The 23,651-nt window shown below is 43.6% G+C and overlaps 1 protein-coding gene across 4 annotated transcripts in view; it reads left to right on the plus strand.

Moving 5' to 3' along the window:
- The first annotated feature begins 1,762 nt into the window (after nt 1-1,762).
- The window catches only part of KIAA0319 (KIAA0319 ortholog), a 57,821-nt gene continuing 35,932 nt past the window's right edge, over nt 1,763-23,651 (plus strand). For 2 of the 4 annotated variants that reach the window (XM_074575784.1, XM_074575786.1), the window contains exons 1-2: nt 2,045-2,265; nt 17,442-17,600. In XM_074575784.1, the coding sequence (XP_074431885.1) occupies nt 17,552-17,600 (49 nt within the window). In that variant the 5' untranslated portion in view covers nt 2,045-2,265; nt 17,442-17,551. Of the gene's footprint in view, nt 1,877-2,044; nt 2,266-17,441; nt 17,601-23,651 lie in introns of those variants that run through there. The other 2 variants (XM_074575785.1, XM_074575787.1) reach the window with 2 other exon arrangements.

The raw sequence follows: 23,651 nt of genomic DNA on the forward strand, positions 1-23,651 counted from the left end.
CCTGCACACACTTCCTCTTCAATGTCAAGTAGCCTTGGCCAACATTGGAAAAAAAATAGCGGTCTTCTCATTGATCCTTTTGTGTTGTTATTAGAATAATTCTTAGGAATTCACGTGGTCCTTTTTACTTCAACTAAGCAGAGTTCAGTCTCCATAATCTGGCCGAAACATCCAACACCTGTAAATCACAGAAACTGAAGAATCAAAACTGGCATAACAACATAGAAAAAAAAAATTAAAAAATGTCAACAGTCAATTCCTTTAGGCTCCTTCATATGTACTGACAAGCAATACACTATTACAGTTCAGAGATTTAATTCCTTGCTTTACAGAGCAAGCATGTGAGTTATGGGCTCCCTGTACCAAGGAAGATTTAAGTTGCTGAAATGTCCTACAGACCATCGGTAAAAATTTGGTAAGGTGGGAGTCAGAAGAGGAGATAAAAAGAGGAGATAAAAGCAGTTGTATGCTTGAGAGATGACATTTTTACACCTTTAGAACACTTTTTTTATCAACATTCTGTAGCACCTGCAAAATACCATTTACCCTGAGTCAAGTGTTGGCAATTCATTAAAGACGAAGCACAACTTGGCAATACACTCGCATGACTAGCAGGTGGAACAGAGAATTTGGGACCTTGACAGACTGGTGCAAAGCAGCACGAAACCTTTGCAATTAAAATTTGAAATTCCCAGCTCTGTGCATTTTATTTCACTTGAATATGAAATGGCTTGCATAAAACGTTGCTAAGATGGACAAACTTAAACCACTTCTCCATGGCATATGGACTTTGGTGTTGAGTAGAAAAATAGCTCTTTCCAAATGGAAATAGGCCAATTATTTTGGCTTGCAATTGTAAAAACAAAAGAAACGAATGAACCATTTCTGTATGCTCTGGCTGCAAACATGACAGAGTCCCTCAGCAGAAAATGTGAACGAGGCAAGAACTAGGACGGGGCAAAGTCAAAGATACAGAAATGCTGAATATTTTATTGAAACACTGTGACGAATAACCCATGGGTACTCTTACAGAGGATTCAGACAGAGATACTTGTCTTTAGGATGGGGGGGCTTTGCCAGCTGAGCAGCATCCGGTCCCTAGCCCAATGTTTTCCAGAAAACTGGAAAGGGAAGAGTCAGAAGGTAGACAGAGGACGTGTAGGCTGGGGGGCTTGCCCCTCAGCCCAGCTCATGCTGGACGGATGCTAGCCTCCTGCTGCCATCACCGGGCAGACAGTCACTGTGGGAAATCCCTGCCAGGCACAACAGTGTCCCCAAAACATCGTACGTGGGCACAGAGCGGTCAAAAGCCGTGCAGGTGGCAAAGGTCTGGAGACCTTCACGCACACAAAGGTGGTGGGATCCCACCTCCGAGGCCCCTCGGCGGAACAACAGGGACACTGCGGCTGCCTTTCCAGCATCAGTACACGCAGGGGGCTCGGCGACCTTCTCACGAAAGCTCGTTGGTTCAACACCTGAAGACCTTTCAGATCCCGGGAGCCTCCTGCTGCTTTATCTCCAGCAGCAGCAGCAGCACCGAGGTCCGGCCTCTAGAAAGGTAAAACCTCCCTCGGGGTAATCCAGCGGGAGAGGGGGGAACACGGCTCTACTGCAGCCCGACCCCGCTGCAGAGGGGGACGGAGAGCAAACGGATACGGATTGGCACTGGCCCCAGAGGCGCTAAGGCCGGGAGCGCCATTTCGAACTCGCAGCCCCGCCGGGGGGCGGCGCCATTTGCTGCCCCCGGCGCCCGGCCTCTCTCTCGCGCCCCCTCCTCAAGATGGAGGTGCGGCGCCTCCCGGCCTGGCTGCTGGCAGGAAGCCCCCGCGCTCCCTCTGGGGATGGAGTCGGACGAGCCCCGCGTCCCCGCCTGGGGGTGAGCCGCTTCCCACCCCTATCCTCCCCCAGGGTCGCTGCCGCTGCCCGCAGGTGCGGCTTCCTTCTGCTGCGGCGGGCTTGGCGGCCTTAGGGCTGGGGCGGTGCGTGTTGGGGAGGGGAGGGGAGGGGAGGGGAGGGGAGGGGGGTCTCTAGGCAGCGCGATCCTGCGCGGAACACGGCGGCCGCCCCTGGGAGGTGTGCGGAGGGGACGGCGCCTGCTCCTGAGTCAGCAGCGGCGAGGAGGCGGGCGGCACCCCGCCGCCCGGCCCGGCCCCGCCGAGCGTCCCCGGCCCCCCCTCAGCACCGCGCCGGCTCCTGGCCCCCACCAGCCGCGGGAGGAAGGGGGCTGTGGGGTCTCCGCCGGCTGCTGCCCGCCGCCGCCGCCAGGTAGGCTGGCCTCCGCGGCCCGGGCGCGGCTGCAGGTGCTGGTGGGGAAGGGGGTGGAAAAGGGAGTCGGCGGTGCCCAGCACCCCTCCTTGGGCGCGGTGGGGGGGGCGTCAGGGAGTAACTCCCCGGCGAGGGGCTGGGGTCCGCGGGGAAGCGCATCCCGGGGCCGCCCCGCAGGCTCCGGGGGAAGGAGCGGGGTGGCACGGCTGTGGGCGTCGAGATGAGATGCTTAACGGGACGTGAGCGGTAGCCATGGTCCGGCCTTCGGGGAGTTGTGTCTCCCTCCCACGTCCGTGTGTGGCAAAATGTGCGTGTCTGCAGCCTGCGAGGCCGGTGCGTGGGGAGAAGCATCGGTGGACTGCCCTGGGGCAGCGTGTGTATGTTCTGGTATTTAATTTGTAGATGGGTTTATTTCTGTGCAGGTATAAAAATATGCTCTTGCGTATGATGGATCAGACACCTTTGATGGGGTGTTTCTTAAATGTGCGTGTATCTGATCCGAGCTCAGAAGTCATAGCTTTACGTTGTGCTCTCTGTGTGTGTGTATATATACATAGATATTTACATATCCAAACAATGATTACTCTTGCCAAGTGGCTTTCCAGTCTTCTGTCAGCGTGTGTGTTTGTTACAGCCTGAACATGTATTTGTGTGTGACCGGTGAGCATGATGCTACTGTGTAGTATGTGAGATGCTTTGTCAGATTGCATTCTAAGCAGAAGAGCAAAGCTTAAATAGAAGAAAATACTATGTGTGATTTCCATGTTACTGCAGTTTTGGGCACTATCTACATTGCGATTGCTATACAAAACCAGAAGACAGTTCCATCGTTCGCCGGACCTCCTTCAGGAGTCTATCATGCATAACCTATGAATAGTCAGATAATTGAGGGAACAAAATGAAGCACAAACTGTTTTGCCCTCTGTTCCTCACTATCTGTTTGTGCTGCAGGAGCAATCTCACGTTCCTATACTAACTGCATAAGGAGATAGTGGAGTTGATATAGGATATACTGGCTTTTAAACTCTTTGGAGTAGGTTTTGTATCTGCCTTTGCCTTTACAATATCTTGTAGTAGGTGACTGATCCTCAGCCACGCAACTCTAATAGACGTTTGTTTAATTATCTGCTCCTTGTGTTAGGCAAGGCCAATTGTTGCAGTTGATATTTCACAATTAGGCATTGTCTTGAGCCAAATCTGAATTGTTAAAAACCTGGCATAGTACAAAGTTGATAGGTGATACTGCCCATACTCATTTTGGTAACTTGGATGATGGGGTTTGAGCGACTCAGCATGTTACACATCAAATTGCGAGAGGAAGAGGGTATTTGTGTGCAAGCTTCATGGGCTCATGCTTTTCCCTTAAGCACAAGGCAATGCAAAATGCAAAATAGCCTGGATTTTACATTATTGAAGCTAATTGGAGTTATGGTCATGGTCTGCAGAGGAGGCTGTGCTCTGGGAATGCTTGCCCAGTTTAGTCTTTCCACACCTTTTCCTTTAGTACTGTCATGGAGGGCTGGAGGTGCACTTCTGCTACCTTCTGAAAACTTCATGTTCCACAGAAAACACATGCAAATATGAATGTTACATCTTCACTAGTTGCCTATCAGTGAGCTGCTGTTCTGTCAGTTCTAATGAGCCGCTGCATGGAGCGAAGAAGTTTTGGTGACCTGGAGATGCTGTAGTTTAGTTCAGCTTTGCATACTGCTGACCTCTCACTGTGTTGGTTTTGGATGCTGTCTGAGCAGGCTGCTTATTTCAGTGGTGTGGAGATGGGTGAGTTTCCATGGACAGGTTTCTGAATCTGCTAGTGAAAAGTCCATCTGGAATGCCGTAAAAACGGCTGAGTCCCTCTCTCCCCACACATGCGCAGACGCGGTATCTGTTTCAGGTGGAACCCCTCAGAACCTTTCTAGCTGAACCTTCAGTGTTATTGCGTGAAGGAGGCTTGCTATGGGCTTCTTCACATATTGGTTGTATGGATGTGGCTTATAGATCTTTCCTTTAAGAAGGCATGTGGTGATGCTTTACGTTTGCTAGTTTTGATAGTGGTCCTAAATGTATATATATCCTTAGTAGGAAATTGGCGATTAAAGGTGGAGTTGTGATCAAGTGCTGTATATCCAGCAGTCTCCAATTTTAATGCTGTAGAGGAAGCACAGAACCACTGTAATGGATATCGTACCCACAGGGAGAAATCCTTCCTACTGTCAGGCAGTTAGCTTTCAATTTCTGTCACAAAGTGTCTTTCTGCACAAATTTATAATCTAATTCAGCTGCAGATATAGTTGCTTTTCCATTTAAGTACCTAATCTCCTTCTGAATGGTACCAGGATATGACTGTTGAGTATTTTTCAGGATGATGTGACTTTGTACTGAGCAAATAAGGAATCCAGTCAAATCCAGTTGGAGGTGATATGAATGCAGTTAGCCTGATGCCAGTTTTCAGCTAGTTAACCTTGATGAAGAGGCAGTTTAGTGGTCTTTTTTCCTGTCCCAATGCGTTTTCCTTGATAAATCTGCCCTCTGTACAGTTATTAACTCTTCAGCGTGTTACAAGGAGTTCCACTGGCTAAATATAGATAGATTTTGAAGAAATAAAATGTTCCCAGTTATCTGAGGTGGGGCTCCAGAGGTTTGCATCTTAGGGGACTGTGTGTGCACACATATGCTTATTTGTTTATAAAAAGCAAGTAGTTTTCTGAACAGCCGAGTTTATGAAGATTTCTGTGAATTTGTGTCTGGAGATCAAACAAGGATTTTTCCATTGTCTTTGCATGTGTCTCTATATTAATTTATTTTTTTTTCCATGAAGTACCCTCTTTCCACAGGCTGCACTGACCATGTGACACGTGAGCTACCATTTTCAATTATGGACATTGGATGACATGTTTTTTGCGGTGGGCCTGTAGAAGTCCAAATTGCAGTTTTGCCTTCTGTGACTTAGCTGTTTTTTTACAGCTGGTAATCAGTGCTTCTCTGCGTGAAATCAGTTACAGAATCATAGAATTGTCTAGGTTGGAAGGGACCTTTCAGATCATCGAGTCCATCCATCAACCTAACACTGACAAAAACCATCACTAAACCATATTGCTAAGCACTACGTCTGCCCGTCTTTTAAATACCTCCAGGGATGACGATTGCACCACTTCCCTGGGCAGGGGTACTGTAAGTAAAAAAGGGATCTATTTACACAGCAGTTGGGTAAGCTTTTTTTCTGCAGGAGACCAGACCAACAATGGACATAAAGCTTGGCATGGTCATGTGGGTGAAAAGACTTCCCCTCCTCCCTTTTCTTAGCCTAGAAAATTTACTCTTTTCTCTGCTTTTACAGCAGCACACAAGACTTCAAATCTACAAATGGATGTATAGCATCCAACTGCATTAGGAGCCTTTTCTTGAAGGTGATAAAATAGCAAGACACAAATGGAGAGAGTCTTTATGTACTTCACTTGCAAGATTTGGGCTTTTCTGGCTATCCACTGTTGTACCTGTGCCACCTCATGCAAGATTTCTTCGTGCAGCACATGTGACTGTATCTCAGGCAGTGGCTGGATGTTTGGTACTCTGATCTCAAAAATGGTCAGTTGGCTTTGTTGACGTTAATACTTAACATTGCTTGAGCCAGTATCTGCCAGTCAATCTGTGAACGGCCCTTCAAGGCTATCATAAATCAGATGCACTTACGTAACTTCTGTGTCTGGCTTTATAACACCATAGTCTTTTAATACAAAAATATTACCTAAAATCCTGGGACATCTGTTTGACTTCAAGTGTCAGACTGTTCTTTCTTCTACTGTATGGTGTATTGTTAATTAATTAAGGTAATATCAATCACCTGAAGGCCATAAACAGAAAGTTTGCTTTCCATTTTAAGTGAAGTGGGTTCCTTAGAAATCTTGCAGTAAAACTTAAATTGTAATGTAGTAGTTTTGCATTGTCTTCCTCCACAATATTTGCATTGTGAGTACTATAATGTTGAAGTAAAATATAGTAGGTTATTAAATTGCAGCAGTTCAATTAGTACTGGACAATAAATAACATCAAAGCTTATGCTGCCCTTTCTGTAGCTGATACTGCTTTGGCTGAAGTGGTAAACTTTTGTTGTTTCAAGACAACCTCATGTTCCATGTGGCAGCTAACCTCTACGCTTTGGAGATAGCAAGTGTCTGCAGTTTCATTTGAACTGTGAACATCTCTGCATTCAGCACTTCCGAGGTCCGTGTCCAGGGTTCCTGCTTAGTATATTTACAAACTTGGGTCCTCTGGGTCTGCAAATAGTAGCTTTGATGCTTAGGCAGAGATCAAGTTACAAGAGTTGATCTTTTTTTAAGTATTAGCAGTATATATAGTAAGTACATATTAAATAGCAGTATTAACAATTTCAAGGGTTCACCTATCATAAAATGAGATCTCCAAAATCCTGACACTGACTTAAACAGAGTCATGACTTTGTCCCATGAAGTTTTTCTTAAAAAAAAAAAAAAAAAAAAAAAACAAAAAAAAACAGTATTTAGTCTTTACAACCTGTGAAAGACTGTGAATCTCTGTGAAAGACTGTGAATCTTGTGGTTTCAAATTTTAGGGCTTTCTTTCTCTGCAGCAATGAGAAAGAGATTTTTTTTGTTTCTTTTTTCTACTGAAGGTTTAGACTTTTTCAAGAATTACTGTAGTACAGGGAATGGCACTTAAGGAAAAAAATTGTCAGAATCCAAAGAACAACAAGGATGATTTGAATCAATTAATAGTTCCTTTTTATTTTTGAGGGCTTATAGTCATAAGCGGAAAAAAATATTCTTAACCCAGGGCTAATAGCAAAGCTTTTATTGTAGTTTTGGTATAGTCATTTTTGACCTCGAACAAGTGCAAAATAAATAAATTCTTATGTTCTGTGCACTTATGTGGTCCAGCTTAAACTATCTATGTGAGTATCTTCCATTTAACTCTCCTTATGATTTGCTTAAGTTTCTCCAGAAGCATCAGCCCTCACCTGCAAATTATGCCTCTGCTGCAAAAGGATGTCTCAGTATCTGGTTGGAGCTCACTGTGCAGTGCGACTTGCTGTAGTTATTGCTTTCTGTCATAATGATGCTTGAACTAGGGAGTGGATGGAGACCACACAACTTTGTCACACCTGCCTTCAGTCAACTGATGGACAGTAACAACTTTAAGCTTGAAAAATATTCGTACCACCTTTTCTGTGTGTCTATGTCTCCTTCTTCCAGGCAGTCTGCTAAATCTTTTTTTTTTCTATCCAAAGATCAAAAATAATATTCTGTACACCCATTGAATGGTTTTCTTTGGTGGTCTGTTTTCCTGTTAGGTAGAGAAATACCCTTCATGAGAGGCTTACAACAGATTAGATAAAAATCCAAAGGGGGATGTAAGGATGGTTTGTCTTGCCCCTGGGCCCTGGAAGGGGCAAGACAACATCTTGTTCCTTCAAGTTCTCCCTTTCCAGGTCTCACTTAATTTTCACTGCAGAGAGAATTGATAAGTGAGGCAGTGTTCTTGTGAAAAGGGAAAACATATGGAAACCAGAGTATGTTGTTTTAGAGTAAGTGTCCAATAGTTTGCCTCTCTTCTGAGGGGAGATACTTCTATTTCCCTGGCCTGTCTGTGGGGAGTACAGGGCTCTCAGATGTTTAACAATCTCAACTCTGCACTACTAGCTCTTAATGAGCTTAGTTTTTGATTAGTGGGTGCCCCCTCCCCTGCTGGTCTGGCTGACCTCAGGGCTATACAGATCATAGATTCATGGAATGGTTTAGGTAGGAAGGGGCCTTAAAAATCATCTAGTTCCAACCCCCCTGCCATGGCCAGGGACACCTCCTACTAGATCAAGTTGCTCAAAGCCCCATCCGGCCTGGCCTTGAACGCTTCCAGGGATGGGGCATTGACAGCTTCCCTGGGCAACCAGTTCCAGTGCCTCACCACCCTCATAGTGAAAAATTTCTTCCTGATACCTAACCTAAACCTGCCCTCCTTCAGTTTGAAGCCATTACCCCTTGTCCTATCACTACATGCCTTTGTAAAAAGTCCCTCTCCAGCTTTCTTGTAGACCCCCTTCGGAGACTGGAAGGCTGCTATAAGGTCTTCCTGGAGCCTTCTCTTCTCCAGGCTGAACAGCCCCAACTCTCTCAGCCTGTCTTCACAGGAGATGTGTTCCATCCCTCTGATCCTCTTCGTGGACCTCCTCTGGACCTGGTCCAACAGGTCCATGTCCTTCTTGTGTTGAGGGCCCCAAAGCTGGAGGCAGTATTCCAGGTGGGGTCAACAGAGCAGAGGGGGAGAATCATCTCCCTTGACCTGCTGGCCACACTTCTTTTGGTGCAGCCCAGGATGCAGTTGGCTTTCTGGGCTGCTAGTGCACATTGCCGGGTCCTGTTGAGCTTCTCATCAGCCAACATCCCCAAGTCCTTCTCAGGGCTGTTCTCAATCCATTCTCCACCCAGCCTGTATTTGTGCTTGGGATTGCCCTGACCCAAGTGCAGGACCTTGCACTTGACCTTGTTGAACTTCATGAGATTTGCATGGGCTCACTTCTCAAACCTGTCCAGGTTCCTCTGGATGGCATCCCTTCCCTCCAGCATGTTGACCCCTCCACACAGCTTGGTGTCATTGGCAAACTTGCTGAGGGTGCACTCAATCCCACTGTCCATGTCACCGACAAAGATGTTAAGTAGCACCAGTACCAACCCCTGAGGAATGCCACTTGTCACTGGTCTCCACTTGGACATCAAGCCATTGACCGCAACTCTTTGAGTGTGGCTATCTAGCCAATTCCGTATCCACCAAGTCGTCCATCTGTCAAATCTGTGTCTCTCCAATTTAGAGTCAAGGATGTTGTGTGGGACAGTGTCAAATGCCTTGCACAAGTCTGGGTAGATGATGTCAGTTGCTCTTCCCTTGTCCACCAACACTATAATGCCATTGTAGAAGACTACCACATTTGTCAGGCACGATTTACCCTTAGTGAAGCCATGTTGGCTGTCAACAATCATCTCCTCCGTTTCCATGTGCCTTAGCATAGTTTCCAGGAAAATCTGCTCCATGATCTTGCTGGACACAGAGGTGAGACTGACTGGCCTGTAGTTCCCCGAGTCTTCCTTTTTTCCCTTTTTGAAAATGGGGGTTACGTTTCCCCTTTTCCAGTCACTGGGAACTTCCCCAGACTGCCACAGCTTTTCAAATATAATGGAAAGCGGCTTAGCAACTTCATCTGCCGGTTCCCTTAGGATCTGCAAATGTAATAGTAACAATCCTGAATTATTCTGACCTTTTCCTGCTTATTATTGTATGCCATAATATGTGGTAAATCCTGACACTAATAATAGTGTTTTAATTTCTCAGCAGAGCAGTTCCACCACTCGTTGGTGTGTTTTCAATATTTTTTTTTTCTTCCCTGTAATAATTCTCGACACCATATACCCCTGCTGAGTGTCTCACCTTTAGGATTTCCACTGTTGTTTGCTCTCTCCACAGCAGTTGTAATAAAGGCTACTTAAATCTCATAGAATAAAATTACTCTTTCCATGAAGCACTGCTGTTTTGTTTTAATTTGTTCAGTTGGTGTCACTTAGCAGTTGACAGAGCTGTAGGTGCCAGTGGAGCTAGTGCAGCATGTAGTCCATCCAGTGTAACATGGCAGGGTATTCTTAGCAATTCGGTTTGTTGTTTTAGCATCATTAACTTGCTCTTTGTGCCCTGAACTTTGCCGAGGAAATTGATTTAGAGTTTGGATGTAATGCCAATCTAATGCCAGCCTTCAACAAGACCTGTGGGAGCCCCTCTGAATAAAGCAGAGATGTTAGCAATTATAGCTATATCCTGTAGCCGAAATAACTTTCCATCAGTACTTGTGGTTTTGTTTTCAAGTATAGGTACCTATCGTTAGAAAGTTGTGTGAGAGAGGAAGGTGACTTTGCACAGATCACAGGCATTGGTGACTCCATAGAATCCTAGAATCTTCATGGTTGGAAAGGACCTTTGGGATCATCGAGTTCAACCATACACACACAAAAAAAAACCCCTACAATCTCTGTCACTAGAGCATGCCCTGCAGTGCCAAATCTAGACGTTTCTTAAATACCTCTAGGGATGATGACTCAACCACCTCCCTGGGCAGGCTGTTCCAGTGCCTGACCACTCTTTCAGTAAAGTCATTCTTCGTAATATTAATCTAAACCTCCCCTGCCGCAACTTCATACCATTTCCTCTGGTCCTGTCATTATTCACCTGGGAGAAGAGGCCAACACCCACCTCTCTACAACCTCCTTTCAGGTAGTTGTAGAGGGCAATGAGGTCTCCCCTCAGCCTCCTCTTCTCCAAGCTAAACATGCCCAGCTCCCTCAGCCTCTCCTTATATGACCTGGTCTCCAGACCCCTCACCAGCCTGGTAGCTCTCCTCTGGACCTGCTCCAGCACTTCAATGTCCCTCTTGTACAGCGGGGCCCAGAACTGAACACAGCACTCGAGGTGAGGCCTCACCAGTGCCGAGTACAGAGGCATGACCACTTCCCTGCTCCTGCTGGCCACATTATTCCTGATACAAGCCAGAATGCTGTTGGCCGTCTTGGCCACCTGGGCACACTGCTGGCTCATGTTAAGCTGGCCATCCACCAGCACGCCCAGGACCTTTTCTGCTGGTCAGCTTTCCAGACACTCTTCCCCCAGCCTGTAGCGTTGCTTGGGGTTGTTGTGACTGAAATGCAGGACCCGGCACTTGGCCTTATTAAACCTCATACAGTTGGCCTTGGCCCATCGATCCAGCCTGTCCAGGTCCCTCTGTAGAGCCAACCTACCCTCAAGCAGATCAACGCTCCCACCTAGTTTGGTGTCATCTGCAAACTTACTGAGGGTGCACTCAGTCCCCTCATCCAGATCATATATCCATGATATCTTCCACATCTGTGGAAGGGCTTGAAAGTTATCACCTTTATTTAGAAGCCTGACCTGTGGCTGTTTTGATCATGTGTGTTCATACAATACCTGTTAATGTTAGAACTCCTAGTGCTGCACGTCCTTTCGTAGGGCACCAGCATACTGCTTTAATGCTGTATTTGCTGTCTGCTGCTCTAGCATTTGAATGTATTCCCAGGTACAGGTAATTCAGTCTGTACATGTTCTTACTGTTATAGCCCTGGCCTAATTATGTGTAGGAGGTGGCAATGTAGTTCTGCTTGGCTGACCCCTTTCTCTCTCTAAGGGAGAAAATTACTTGAGTCCATTAAAGTCCAGGTGAACTAAAATGCAGAGTGAAATCTGGAGTGGAGTAGGGGGGGACAATACAGGCAATTCCTTTTCCTTAGAAAGCTGTTGTACTTTGTGTGTTATCTCCCAAAAGATGTTGTGGTCCTGATCAGCAACCACATCGTGTTTAAGAGATTGTAAAGTCAACATGCTTGTGTTGAGGGATCAGTTCAGAATTCCCCCTTCTCCTGTTGGCTAGAGCACCGCCAAAAGTTGCCAGCTGGAACAGAAAAACATGGCTTTCAGAGTAAGACAATATAATATATATATATTTCTACCATACCTGCCTGTACGCTCCTCAAGGCTGCCATCCATCATCTACCTAAGAGTGCAAGTCAGACTTGAATTGTTAAGAGCCAAGAAATTCCAAAGTCATTACCAGCAGTGCTGTCTGCTCATATTGTTAGAAAAATAACAGACTTTGTGATGTCAGTGAAGGATAGAGATTCAGCTAGAAAATTAATCTTGTGGCCTGTTATTTTTAATTGCTGAAATCTCATGGCTGGCTGCCTTCTTAAATTTTAATGTCTCTTGTGTTTGTGTGATGCAGCTTGCATTTGTGGGAACAGTACAGTATCATGGGGAAGATGAGGAGCATTGCATGCATAGACTGCAGCAACATTTACTGTCTTAACTGTTTAAGAAAGCATGCCATTTGTCATAGTTATGTTCTTATCTGTGGATCAGAAGCTATGCACTGAATTCTGCATGTGCTTTGTGTCTGAGCTTGATCCTACTATCAGGAAATACAAGCTAGTTTTGCAGTGACCACAAGCTCTTTTATTTTGTGGAAATTAAACATCAATAGATGTGTAGCCACAAAGAAGCACGGGAGGACACAGTGCTGTTTTTGTGCATTCACTGTATCCTCACTTGATGTGTCCTGTAAGGATTCAATGAAGATTGTGCATGCAGTCCAAAGTCTGGCATTTTGTAGCTTTGGTAACTCATATTTTTGTACTATAAATTAAAACAAAACCAAAAAAAAAACCCCACAACCATTTGCTACAAGTACCTGTGTTTCTGAACTTTGGACAAGTAATGTGGCAAAAATCTACAGCAGATCTTTCACGGTCTCTCTGTGTTTGTTTTTTTAGTGTTGCTAGAAGTAGTCATGTGGATGCCTCAGTCAACTCTTCTGTAGGATATAGAAGCTGCTACTTGTCTCCTTTTAGTAGCAGTGAGATAGTAAAGTTGGCCTTCCAGAGTAAAAAGGCTATAAAATAAACAAAATTATTTTTCTGCCTTCTAATCGGGGTTAATTTTGACCTCGTGATGTTCTGATACCAAGTCTGATGTGTTTTTCCTTAGGCTAAAGGACTGAAAGTCTCTCTTAGGCGTCTGGTCCATTTGACTGCTTCTGGGAATGAGTGAAGGTTACAGCAAACGCACAATATCTCAGAAACCTTGAGTTTCAGTAATAAGCTGTTCTGCAAATCACAATTTTTGGTGGCTGACAACTTTTCCAAACCAAGGCAGATTTCTATAGAAACAGGAGAAATGCTGTGTGTGAAATTACGGTCTTACCATAATAATATCTTAACTCCCCCTCAGTCAGCTAAAGGTATTTGGGGTAGACATGTTAATAGTAGGAAGTATTTATTAGGTTGACCATTCTATCTATGTTCCTCTGTTCTCATTCTCAAAAGCAACAGAAACATTCAAAAATCTGTTGAAAGGTGAAGTTTATAAAAATTGTATGGTCTGTATGGCTCTCTGTTTTAGTTTGATTGTTCTGAAATAAAACACTAAATAAAAACAATCACTTGAGTAGTGCATTAGAATAAATGTGCAAGTAATCAGCATGGGCTGAACCTAGTATGCTAGTGGGTTCAGCTGGAAGGGCTTAAGAAATCATCTGTTTTCAACTGGAGGTCACTGCCTGCATAGCTGAGAGCCAGAGTAGATTCACCAAGGGAAAGTCATGCTTGACCAACCTCTTAGTTATTTCATTATAGAAGTCTGTCTTGGGGACAGGGGAGAACAGTGGGTATTGCCTACCTTGACTTCAGTAAGGCTTTTGACAGTGTCTCCCGGAACATCCTTCCAGAGAAGCTGTTGAAGTGTGGGCTGGATAAGCAGACAGTGAGGTGGATTGAAAACTGTCTGAATGGCTGTGCCTGAATGTGATGGTCAGTGGCACGTAGTCTAGTTGGAGGACAGTAACTAGAGGTATACCCCAAGGGTCAGTACTGGATCCAGTCCTGTTTAACATCTTTATTAATGATCTGGACGATAGAATCATAGAATTGCTGAGGTTGGAAGGGACCTTTAAGATCATCGAGTCCAACCTTTAACCTACCCTGACAAAAGCCACTTCTAAACCATGTCCCTAAGTGCCCCATCTACCCTTTTTTTAAACACCTCCAGGGATGGTGAATCCACCGCCTCCCTGGGCAGCCTATTCCAATGTTTAATAACCCTTTCAGTGAAAAAATGTTTCCTAATATCCAATCGAAACCTCCCCTGACGATAGGGCAGAGTGTACTCTCAGCAAGTTTGCTGATGACACAAAACTGGAAGGAGTGGTGGGTAGGCCAGAGGGTCATGCTGCCATGTAGAGGGACCGCGACAGGCTGGAGAAATGGACTGACAGCAAGTGGAAGTGCCCATGGGGAGAACAACTCCATGGGGACCACCCAGCTGTAAAGCATATTGGCAGAAAAGGGCATAGGGGTCCTGGTGGACACCAAGTTGACCATGAGACAGCACTGTGGCCCTGAGGCAGAGAAGGCTAATGGTATCCTGGGCTGCATTAGGAGGAGCATTGCTCCTAAAGGAAAGTGGAGGGGATGCTTTTCCTCTACTCAACCTTGGTGAGGCACACCTTGGGTACTGTGTCCAGTTCTGGGCTTTCCAGTACAGAACAAATACGGAGCTACGGAAGAGAGTCCATTGGAGGTGATTAAGGGACTGGGCCATCTCTCCTATGAGGAAAGGCTGAGAGAGCTGGGGCTGTTCAGCCTAGAGAAGGCTTGGAGGCAACTCCAGTATGTACAAATACCTGGAGGCAGGGTGTAAAGAAGATTAAGCCAGGTGGTGCCCAGTGACAGGTCAGCAGGCACCAGGCACAAACTGAAATACAGGAGGTTCCCTTTGAACATCAAGAAACACTTTCTCACTGTGAGGGTGAGCAAGTATTGGCACAGGTTGCCTAGGGAAGTTGAGGAGTCTCCATCCTTGGAGATATTTACATCTGTCTGGACATGGTCCACGGCAGCCTGTTCCAGGTTGAACTTGCTTGAGCAGGAGGGGTAGACAAGGTGACCTCCAGAAGTCCATTCCAACCTCAACCATTCTGTGGATTAATTGTGGGAGTCTGCATAGTTCATTTCAGTGCAAAATGAAACAATTTCATTTGCATCGCCTTTTCAGTGAGATGAAAAAAACAGTGCTCCAAGTTGTGGGACCTTCTGGACTGACTTAAATACTCTTCCTATGCCGAAGTGCTCATTTCTGATCAATTGCTGATGATACTGTACCCTGGCACTGCCCGGGGCTCAGCAGCTGCATTCCAAACGGGACATTTTGAATGACTTGGCTTAAAAAAATAAGAACTTTTGGTCTCTGTCTGTTACAAAACCAGATTAACTTTATAGCTGATGGAAGGACAGAAGAGCAGTTGGGGACTGCAAGACAGTGAAAAGTGGCCCTGTTGCTGAAGAGTTTGTATCATAGATATAGTACCTGAAAGCATCCAGACAGCCTGTTGCTTTTTGTAAGGTAAAGCCTTACTAAATTAGTCCTATTCACTACAGAGGAGCACAGCTATGTGTGTTGTGTCAGGAATTCCTTCCTGAGAGAACATCTGACTGCAGATATCAAAATAGTGTTGTACTAGAAACAGTGTAATGGTGTTGTGCAGTGTGTTTGGGGTTTTTTTGGTGACAGTTACTTTTTGCGATCAGGGATTATTTTTCTAATGGTGCAGCATATGAATAAATTGGGAGAACAGCTTACTCTTCAGTGTTCTGGCCGCTTTGCAGCTGCCTTAGGAAGGGGACTTTTTTGTGACCTTTGTTCTATCCAACATCAACAAGTCAAGTTATATTTTTAAACCAAGTGTCAGGCTTTTGGAAAGTTAATAATAGCCTTTCCTGGTTTTGCAGGGAGCTTGCCCAAAGCCTTATCATTTTGTACTTGGGACTCGTTTTTAAATCTAATGATTTTCTTTGATTTCCCCTTGCTTTTAGTGATGTTTTGTGGTTGTTTTGCTTACGTCTTGAGCAGAGTTGAGAAGCTGCCGGGGTCCATTACTCTCTGACCATGTTCCTTTAGATATTCCATGTGCGTATGGTATAATGTTTAATATGAGATTTACTTATTTGGAGATACTCGATGTGACACGGGATTTCTGATTTAGCGGAGCAGTACAAAATATTCTGAAATCACAATACAAATGTATGTTACACTTGGCAAAACATGTCACAACACTGGGCATCCTCTGTCACTGGGAAGGAGTGTGTGGGTTGAAGCCAGCTCAAGCCCGTTGCTCTCTTCAAAATTCTTTCATTAGTTGTTGGGTTTTTATACTCTGTATTGGGCAGAGCCACGTAATCACTTCCCCCATGCTGGTCTGGCTAGCTCAGGGAGACATTCACCACTCTAATGAACTAAATGGGAGAAACATTTACACCATCAGTTGATCCACTCAGCTGTTGATGGGTGTTTAATGAACCTATCACCTAATACAAAGGCCAGCCTCTGATCCCCTTTGTGTTGAGATAAATACATGACTTGCTTTGTGAAAGCTGTGGTCAGTCACACCCTACCTTATTCCCTGAGGTCCCTGGGCACATTGCCCTTGCCCATCCTTGCCTGTGAGCCTCCTTCCATTGTAGGGGTTTATTGGTCAGTCACAAAAGCCCAAGTTGCAGACCACAGACCAAGGTCCAGTTACTTCCGTGCTTTATAGACATGCCATCTATAAAAGATCCTTCTCAGACAGCAGAAGTCCAGCTGCTGAGCTGCTAGGGTTTTTGTGCTAGTTCAGTCGGCCTTAGCAAGAGTAGCATGTCTAAGTAACTTCCTTCTTACTTTTGCAAAGGAAGAAAGCAAGATGGTGTTTCATAATATAAAGTTATGTGTGGTAAAGAAACCTGCCAAGAGCAGCCAGTTAGCAGCATTTCTATCTTATGTAGATATAGGCAGCTGAAATATGAAAATCACTACCTTTACCAAGTCACATAATGAACGTCAAAGGGAATTGATTAGGATACTCTGCTTTAAGAACGGCTGTTCTCCAAAAAAAGCACTGCCTGTATTTTTGTTTACAGAAGCGTTTTTTGGTTAAGCATCTGCTTAGGATCCATTATGTGGCTGGAGTTGGGAGCTTGCCTAAACTAACTTTTTTCCCTTGCATGGGTAATGTTGCTTTGAGCTATTCATTCCTTAGTAGACCTATTTGTTGCTTAAGCTGCCTTATTTGGAGAATTTAGTGTCCTGGAAAGGAACGTCTCCCTAAAAATTGTGGAGAAGTGTCTGCTTGCATTACCTTGATAGCTGGGAGAGAATAGCTTGAGGGCTGCCTCAAGAGATGACTTAACACTGCATGGATTTTAGCACGGACGATACTGTCTGTGATTCCTCAGATAAGGGTACCTGCTAGTTTCTGTTTAAACTCAGAGCAAAACCACGGTCTGGATAACCGAATATTTTTGAGTTTTGAGGTATAGGAGTCCAAGCATGCAAATCTTTCTGGGACACCTCTGCATTTCCAGAGAACGCAATTTCCAGGTAGGTAATTTGTTCTGTATCTTCGTTGGCCCAAAGCTCTTCAGCTTGCCTGACCTACCGTGTCATCCATCCAGAAGTCAGGAAGTAATAATAAAGCCTGCATTTAACCTGTCCATTGGCTTTTACTGTGACATTCTAATTACTGCTCACATCTGACCTATTTTTTCCTGCGCTATCTCTTGCAGTGCTTCATGGCCACAGCAAGGTAAACAATATTAGAGGAAACCGACGTTAAGACCTATAATTTCCACGCAGCTGGTTGAAAAAGCCGTCGTCACTGCCTTCCTGGTGCAGCATGGCATTTGGACTTGGTGGTTTCTGCCTGTTACTATGGGCAATAACAGGTAGGAGTTTACTTCTTGTGTGTCTGGGTCACACAGAATGAGTCAAGGAAATGCTCCTGGAATGTGTGTGCAGGTGTGAATGAAATATGAATGTGGCAAGAGCTGGGAAATCTTGTGACTCCTTAGTGCAAAAAGTGCTTGTAAGGTACAGCTTCATAACTGGTAGTTGATTGCAGTGGAGGAAAGCAGTTGCGAGTAGCTGTTTGGAGCCAGTTTCAACAGGGCTGTTTCAGGGGAGAAGCACGGGGCAAGAGGGGGTAGTAGCAGAGTTCAAAGAGTTTTCTTTCTCTTGCAGGGCAGCAATTTAAGAATGATGTATTGCTTGTGTTCCAAGCTACCTTTTTTCTTCTGAAGTATCATAGGATGGTTGATTTATGAGAAGCATAAATACTTTTTTTTTTTTTGTTTACATCTCTCGCCTCATCATTTGCTCTTACAGGCATGTATTTCCTTTCAAAGACCACAGGAAGGTCCTGTAAGTTTCTGCTTCAGCCACAAAGATAGGTAAATTATTTCCATAATCAGACAGATGAAGAATGATAGTAATTCTTAATACTGCCCCTATGTCATAGTGAGACTTAATCTGGTGCAGGCAGTTTTGACATGGCAACTACAGAACAATATATGCGAACATGGGGTTTATTTCCTTAAAAGACAGCATTTGAATTCTGTCTGTGGAGATACTGGCAGTATCTGTATTAGCAGGAATTGAGAACATAATACTCAGTTATCTGGCTTTCATCTCCTGTAATATAAACAGGATTGGCTGTTTCATAAGGGAGAGTCTTGCTAATGTGCAAAGGCTTAAATTGACTACTGAATTTGGAAATGCTGGATGAAGGGGAATAGGCATTAACTACAGCTGTGCTCGTAATTGGCTTGAAGTAGTCCTCAAGATCACCCTGAGGATCTCATAGTGCCAAGCTTTTTGAGGAGAACTGAGGTTTTTGGTGCTGTAGTAAACGATAAGTATGCCTTTTGTAAATAAATAAAATACTCTCCTATGAGATATTGAGTACCTGCTGTAGGGTCCATGCCAGTATCTTTAGAAAAAAACCCAGAGTGACTTCAATAGAAGGCAGTAATGTGCAGTAAATACTGAATTTTTGACTGTAGAGAATGTCACAGTTTTATGCTTTTGGTAATGCTATTAATTGTTAGCAGGCTATAATATCCTCCATGTGCATATAGAAAGTCTTGTGTTCATTCTTTAGTTGCAATTTTGCTACGCTATCTGAGAACAAGAGCATTAGACTGTTGGCTGTATTCCAAGCCTCTCCCTGTATCTCAGGTGCCAGTACACAGTGCTTAGGGCCTAATATGTTCTAGTATCACATATTATTTTAGTATAAATTTTAGTACTTACTTATTTCCATCTCAATAATTTGCAGTGTTTTCCATCCAGTTAATATTAACTGTAACTAAACTGGAAGGTACTTGCTGATTTCCAGGATATGTTTGCTGAAATACGTCAGTGGATGCTCACGTTTGTTAAGTCAAAAGGACTTTTTTTTTTTTTTGTGCAGGCTTTAAGGTGAATTGAGTTTTCTTAATTTTTTTTATCTTTTTTTTTATAAGAAAAAAAAGTTTTCTTACGACTTGTTTTAACTTAAGATAATGAGAAGGCTGGCATTGCATCATTGAGAGAATAGAGAAATGGGCTTGTTATTACTGTCTTTGGTAGGGTATTGAAGAATATGCTCTGATTTGTCAGAAGAAATTGAGGTGGGATACTCTCTCCTGTTTAGATGACTTTTTTTTTTTTTTTTTTTTAAATTTTGTGCATGGTGGCTTTTGGCTAATAGTGTTTGACTGATTTGCATGAATGTGGTGGGTTGACCTTGGCTGGCTGCCAGGTGCCTAGCAAGTCACTGTCACTGGGTACTTCCAGGTTTGGGAAGTCAATCATGCAATTGCAAAAAATGCTGAGTGACAGAGGCATGGTAGATGGCATACATGGTGCACACTAATACCTATTGCCAAATTCAGCTCAAGCCTCCTGAGAGGCACAAACATTAGTTTGTGCATGCAGTTCTTGATTTCTCCACATAGGCATTCCTTATAATGCCAGTCTCATTTCACTGGCTTATATCCATTCATTGATGAAATCAGTTTATATGAAATAGATTTAAATTATTATGGCCATTAATAAAAATCAATAATTTCTATGCTAATGCATCCAAAACCATTCATTTTTTCCCCCTATAAGAGATAGAATACATTGCTTTCCACCACAGAAACAACAGTTTACTTTGCAACTGTGAATGCAACACCTTGGAATCAATTCAGTCTAGCTCTCATCTTGAGCAGGCATATTCTAATCTGGCAGACCTTGCAAATACTGCTATTGAAATGCATTTCTGCAGATATAATAGCATTCTCATGGCTGACTCTCAGTTTTCTCATACTGTGTTCATATTGTGGTGCTTTGTGCTGAGATTAGCCAGTCTAACAAAAATGCGAAGATGGATTGGCAGGTAATGGTCATCGCAGGTGTTGTGCAGTCTGTCTCCTTTTTTTAACTCCGTGCAGCCCAGCCATTGATTATATGACTGCCCAGAGTCTTTGCTAGACATTAGCGGTAGCCTTTTCTGTACTCTAGCATGGGATGTTTCTAAATACATTACAAGCCATCAATTTTTAGCACATTTCGCTACTGCTGGTCTTGGACTTTGAAGAATAAGATGAATGCCCTTTTCTTCCCACCTATCTAACGCATGAAACACAGGCCAGGAGTGTCAAAGGACACTTTAAGATGTAGGTAGGCCTTGAAATGACAGTGGAACAACTAGCCTGGGGTTGCAGTGCGTTCTTTGTTACTTATACTGTCATGGTTAGATGTTCTAGTAATGTGTTATGGTTCACACAGGTCTTTCCAGAGAGACAAGATGGTGTAATGCCTGATTATGATCTCTGAGATGCTAGTGAGTTATGCAGTATGCCAGGTTAGTTCACATTGTCCATATCTCTGTTGGAAGTGGTCTGATGTTTCCTCATGGAGGGATGTAGTGGCCGCACCCATGCATCTACCCTTCTAGTCTCCAACTGCAAATATCCAGTGTCATTCATTCAGTCTGTTGATTCAGTGTGCTTAGATGCTCATGTGTAAATTAAGTGAAAAATGGGGATCTGGTCTGCGGTTTGGGCATTTTTGGATTGTGACCACATCCACAGCCTGGTTAAAAAAAAAAATAAAAATGAGGGGGAGGGAGAAGTGTTCTTTATGTGTGGGGTTTTTGGGTTTTGTTGGGTTTTTGTTTTTCTTCTTTAAATAGTACTTAGTTGATTTATCAGTGGCTAACAGGGATAACATTTCACAGAATGAAAACAATATTTGAGAGGACCATCAGGCCCACTGAACTAATTAGGGAGCTTTGACAGATCCTAGACACAAGAAGTGAATGGTAAATGTCATGAAGGCTGCCATAATAGCCAAAAAAGCTTTTCGTCTCATTGTAGATGTAAATAGAATACTATTTGCTTTAGCTTTGTGTTGAGGATTTGCTTTTAAGTAACTGAGCCTTTTTTTTGTCTATTTGTTCTCCTCCTACTCCCTTTGCAGTGCTTAATCTGCAGTCAGCATCCTTACTGAGGCCCAAAAGAGCACTTTGTTATCCTGGATGTATCCCTGTTTAAAGACATGTGAGATGTCAGGGAAAGGGGGGGGAAACACCAAATAACCTAAAAACAGCCGGTTGAAAAAGAATGAAAATGCATTCATGGTGTACGGAGATGTTAGCTGTTGCTAGAGGAACTGATGCAGTGACATTTCAGATGTTGGAAGTTCTCAGTAATATGGCATTTCTGGTTTCCAGGATACAAAGTGTGCTTTTTAGGGGTTTATAACTGTGCTGTGGAAGCTGGCTCTAGCTTGAAAATCAGAGTGCAAGTTCTCCTCTTAGGTGACTGCAATTAAAAATGTTATTTTTATTTTGCTTCTGGAACCTTATCAAAATTGTTTCAATGTGTTATTATGGTAGTAGGAAAAACAAAACTTGCTTCTCACTGATACATCTCTCAAAATTCACCAAAATGAGGTAAAAGTTACTTGGATAGGTTAAAAAAAAATCATTAACTCTAAAAATAGAATGGAACTAATTTGCTGCTTAAAGAGAGTGGAGGGAGCAGATGTCAGGAAGGCAGAGACAGTCTACTCTTCCTGTAGGAAACTGCTATAGGACCTTCCATGCTCACTCACATAGTTCAGAGACTTTCACGCTGTGAGAATAGTGTGCCACCTGAGCTCTCAGTGCTGTGCTGCCAGCAAGAAGGTAGTGGGAGGTGATTCTGGCCAAATAAGACTTTTCTTGGTGCAAGGTCTGAATCTGAGCTCTTCTCCTCTATTGCACGTTCCCTCTTGCCCCTTCTTTCTGCTTCTTTTTGTACTCTTTGCTGCTAGGGAAAACAAATAGAGCAGCCCACAAGTGCGTATTTCTGTCTTTGCAGGGTTTCAGACTGGGGTAATTAGTCATAATGAACCTGGTGTTAGTACACTGTCACAATTTGCTGCTTAGTGACTAAAGAATATTAGCCTCCAAGTCGTTCAGGTACCCATGGTTGTATGAGCCTGCTGGAGAGGGGGAAAAGCATCTGTTAGGTTTTGTAGTTAGTCTCCATGTCCAGTTGAGGAAAGGTCTCCAGCCAGCAATGACGGAGGAACAGCTGTGTTCCTACTGGGCTCTTGACATCAGTGGACTCATGCACCAAGATGTAAAAGAGTGGTAGTATGCGTCTCAAAGGAGGGTGTGGGTGTTTCCTCGCTAAAGGAAGGAATCTCTTTAAAATGAAGCTATGTTCCATGGTGTGAATGTTTATTAGGGTTTTGGTGGGAGGTATGGGATTTTTTTTTAGGGTAACCAGCTTGCCTGGCTAGGTCTCTGGATATGTCAGTGTTGTCTTATTATAGACATAACATGGTACAGTGCTTTAATTTGAGTTCAGTTAACGAAAGGAAGACAGCGGTGCTATGACCTTAGACAGCAGACACAAATGTTATTATGTGAGCTTTCATGTGACATGCTTCCAGTAAATTTTCTGTAAATAAGAGACCTCACTGTCTCTTACCTGAGCCCATTGCAGACTGGAGATTGGACAGAGTGAAGAGGAATATGAAATTAGAGATCAGATTAGAGGTCAGATTAAGTTCATACTAAGTAGATTTTACATATTTTCCATCTGAAGACAAAATGAACACACCTAGTGTCAGGCTGAAATAGCCTGCTAAATTCATCCATTCTTGCCCACCTACTGATAGAATTTAATTCAGGTGTAACTAGCCGAAGCAAGAGATGAAACTTTGGATTACTTTGATATTTGTATTATACTGTTAGATTTAATTTGGAATTGGCAGGGAAATCATTTTCCCATTGTACAGAAATTCTGAAGCTTAATGTTTTTTTCCATTCCTTATTGGGATGAAAGCAAGGCCTTCTGACATTTCAAAAAGGGGGTAGCTATGATCCTTGCTTGGGAGATTTAGGTTCAAAGTTATGCATTATTTTAGGAATGTGCTGGATTTGTTTCTCTCTATGGCTACTGAAACACCATCAATTTCGTGGGAGTCTGACTCTGCAGTTTAATACCTGATGTATCAAACTGAAAGTGGCGAAGTGAGATTTGAAGCTTTGTTTGATATCAGACTGAGTGAGGATTTGAAGTCTAGCCTCAGGTTAGAGCTTTGAATTATTCCAGTTGTGGAAGTATGTCTCTAAGACAAGAATTGTTGGTCGTTCTTTTCTGAAGAAATAAATAATGAAACTTTCAAATGTCTTTTAACAGGTTGGTCACTTCCCCTTCAGGGATGAGATAAAGAAGGGAATATGTGAAAACAGCCCTCAAAGGAGTTTTTTGACCTACCTTAATAGTACTGTTCTTAAAGTCTTAATTATAATGAGTTGTTACTGCCTAATATTGCACATTCACAGCCTGTCTTGTTTCTGTTTTATCCTATTAAAGGCCTGTTTTTCATCTCCCTGCTGATTTACAGGATTAACTAAATTGATACGGGTTGAAAAAGGACAGAATGGCCTGACTCCTATGCTTCATTTTAAC

This window comes from Larus michahellis, chromosome 2 (assembly GCF_964199755.1).
Source record: "Larus michahellis chromosome 2, bLarMic1.1, whole genome shotgun sequence".
In the NCBI taxonomy this organism is placed as follows: domain Eukaryota; kingdom Metazoa; phylum Chordata; class Aves; order Charadriiformes; family Laridae; genus Larus; species Larus michahellis.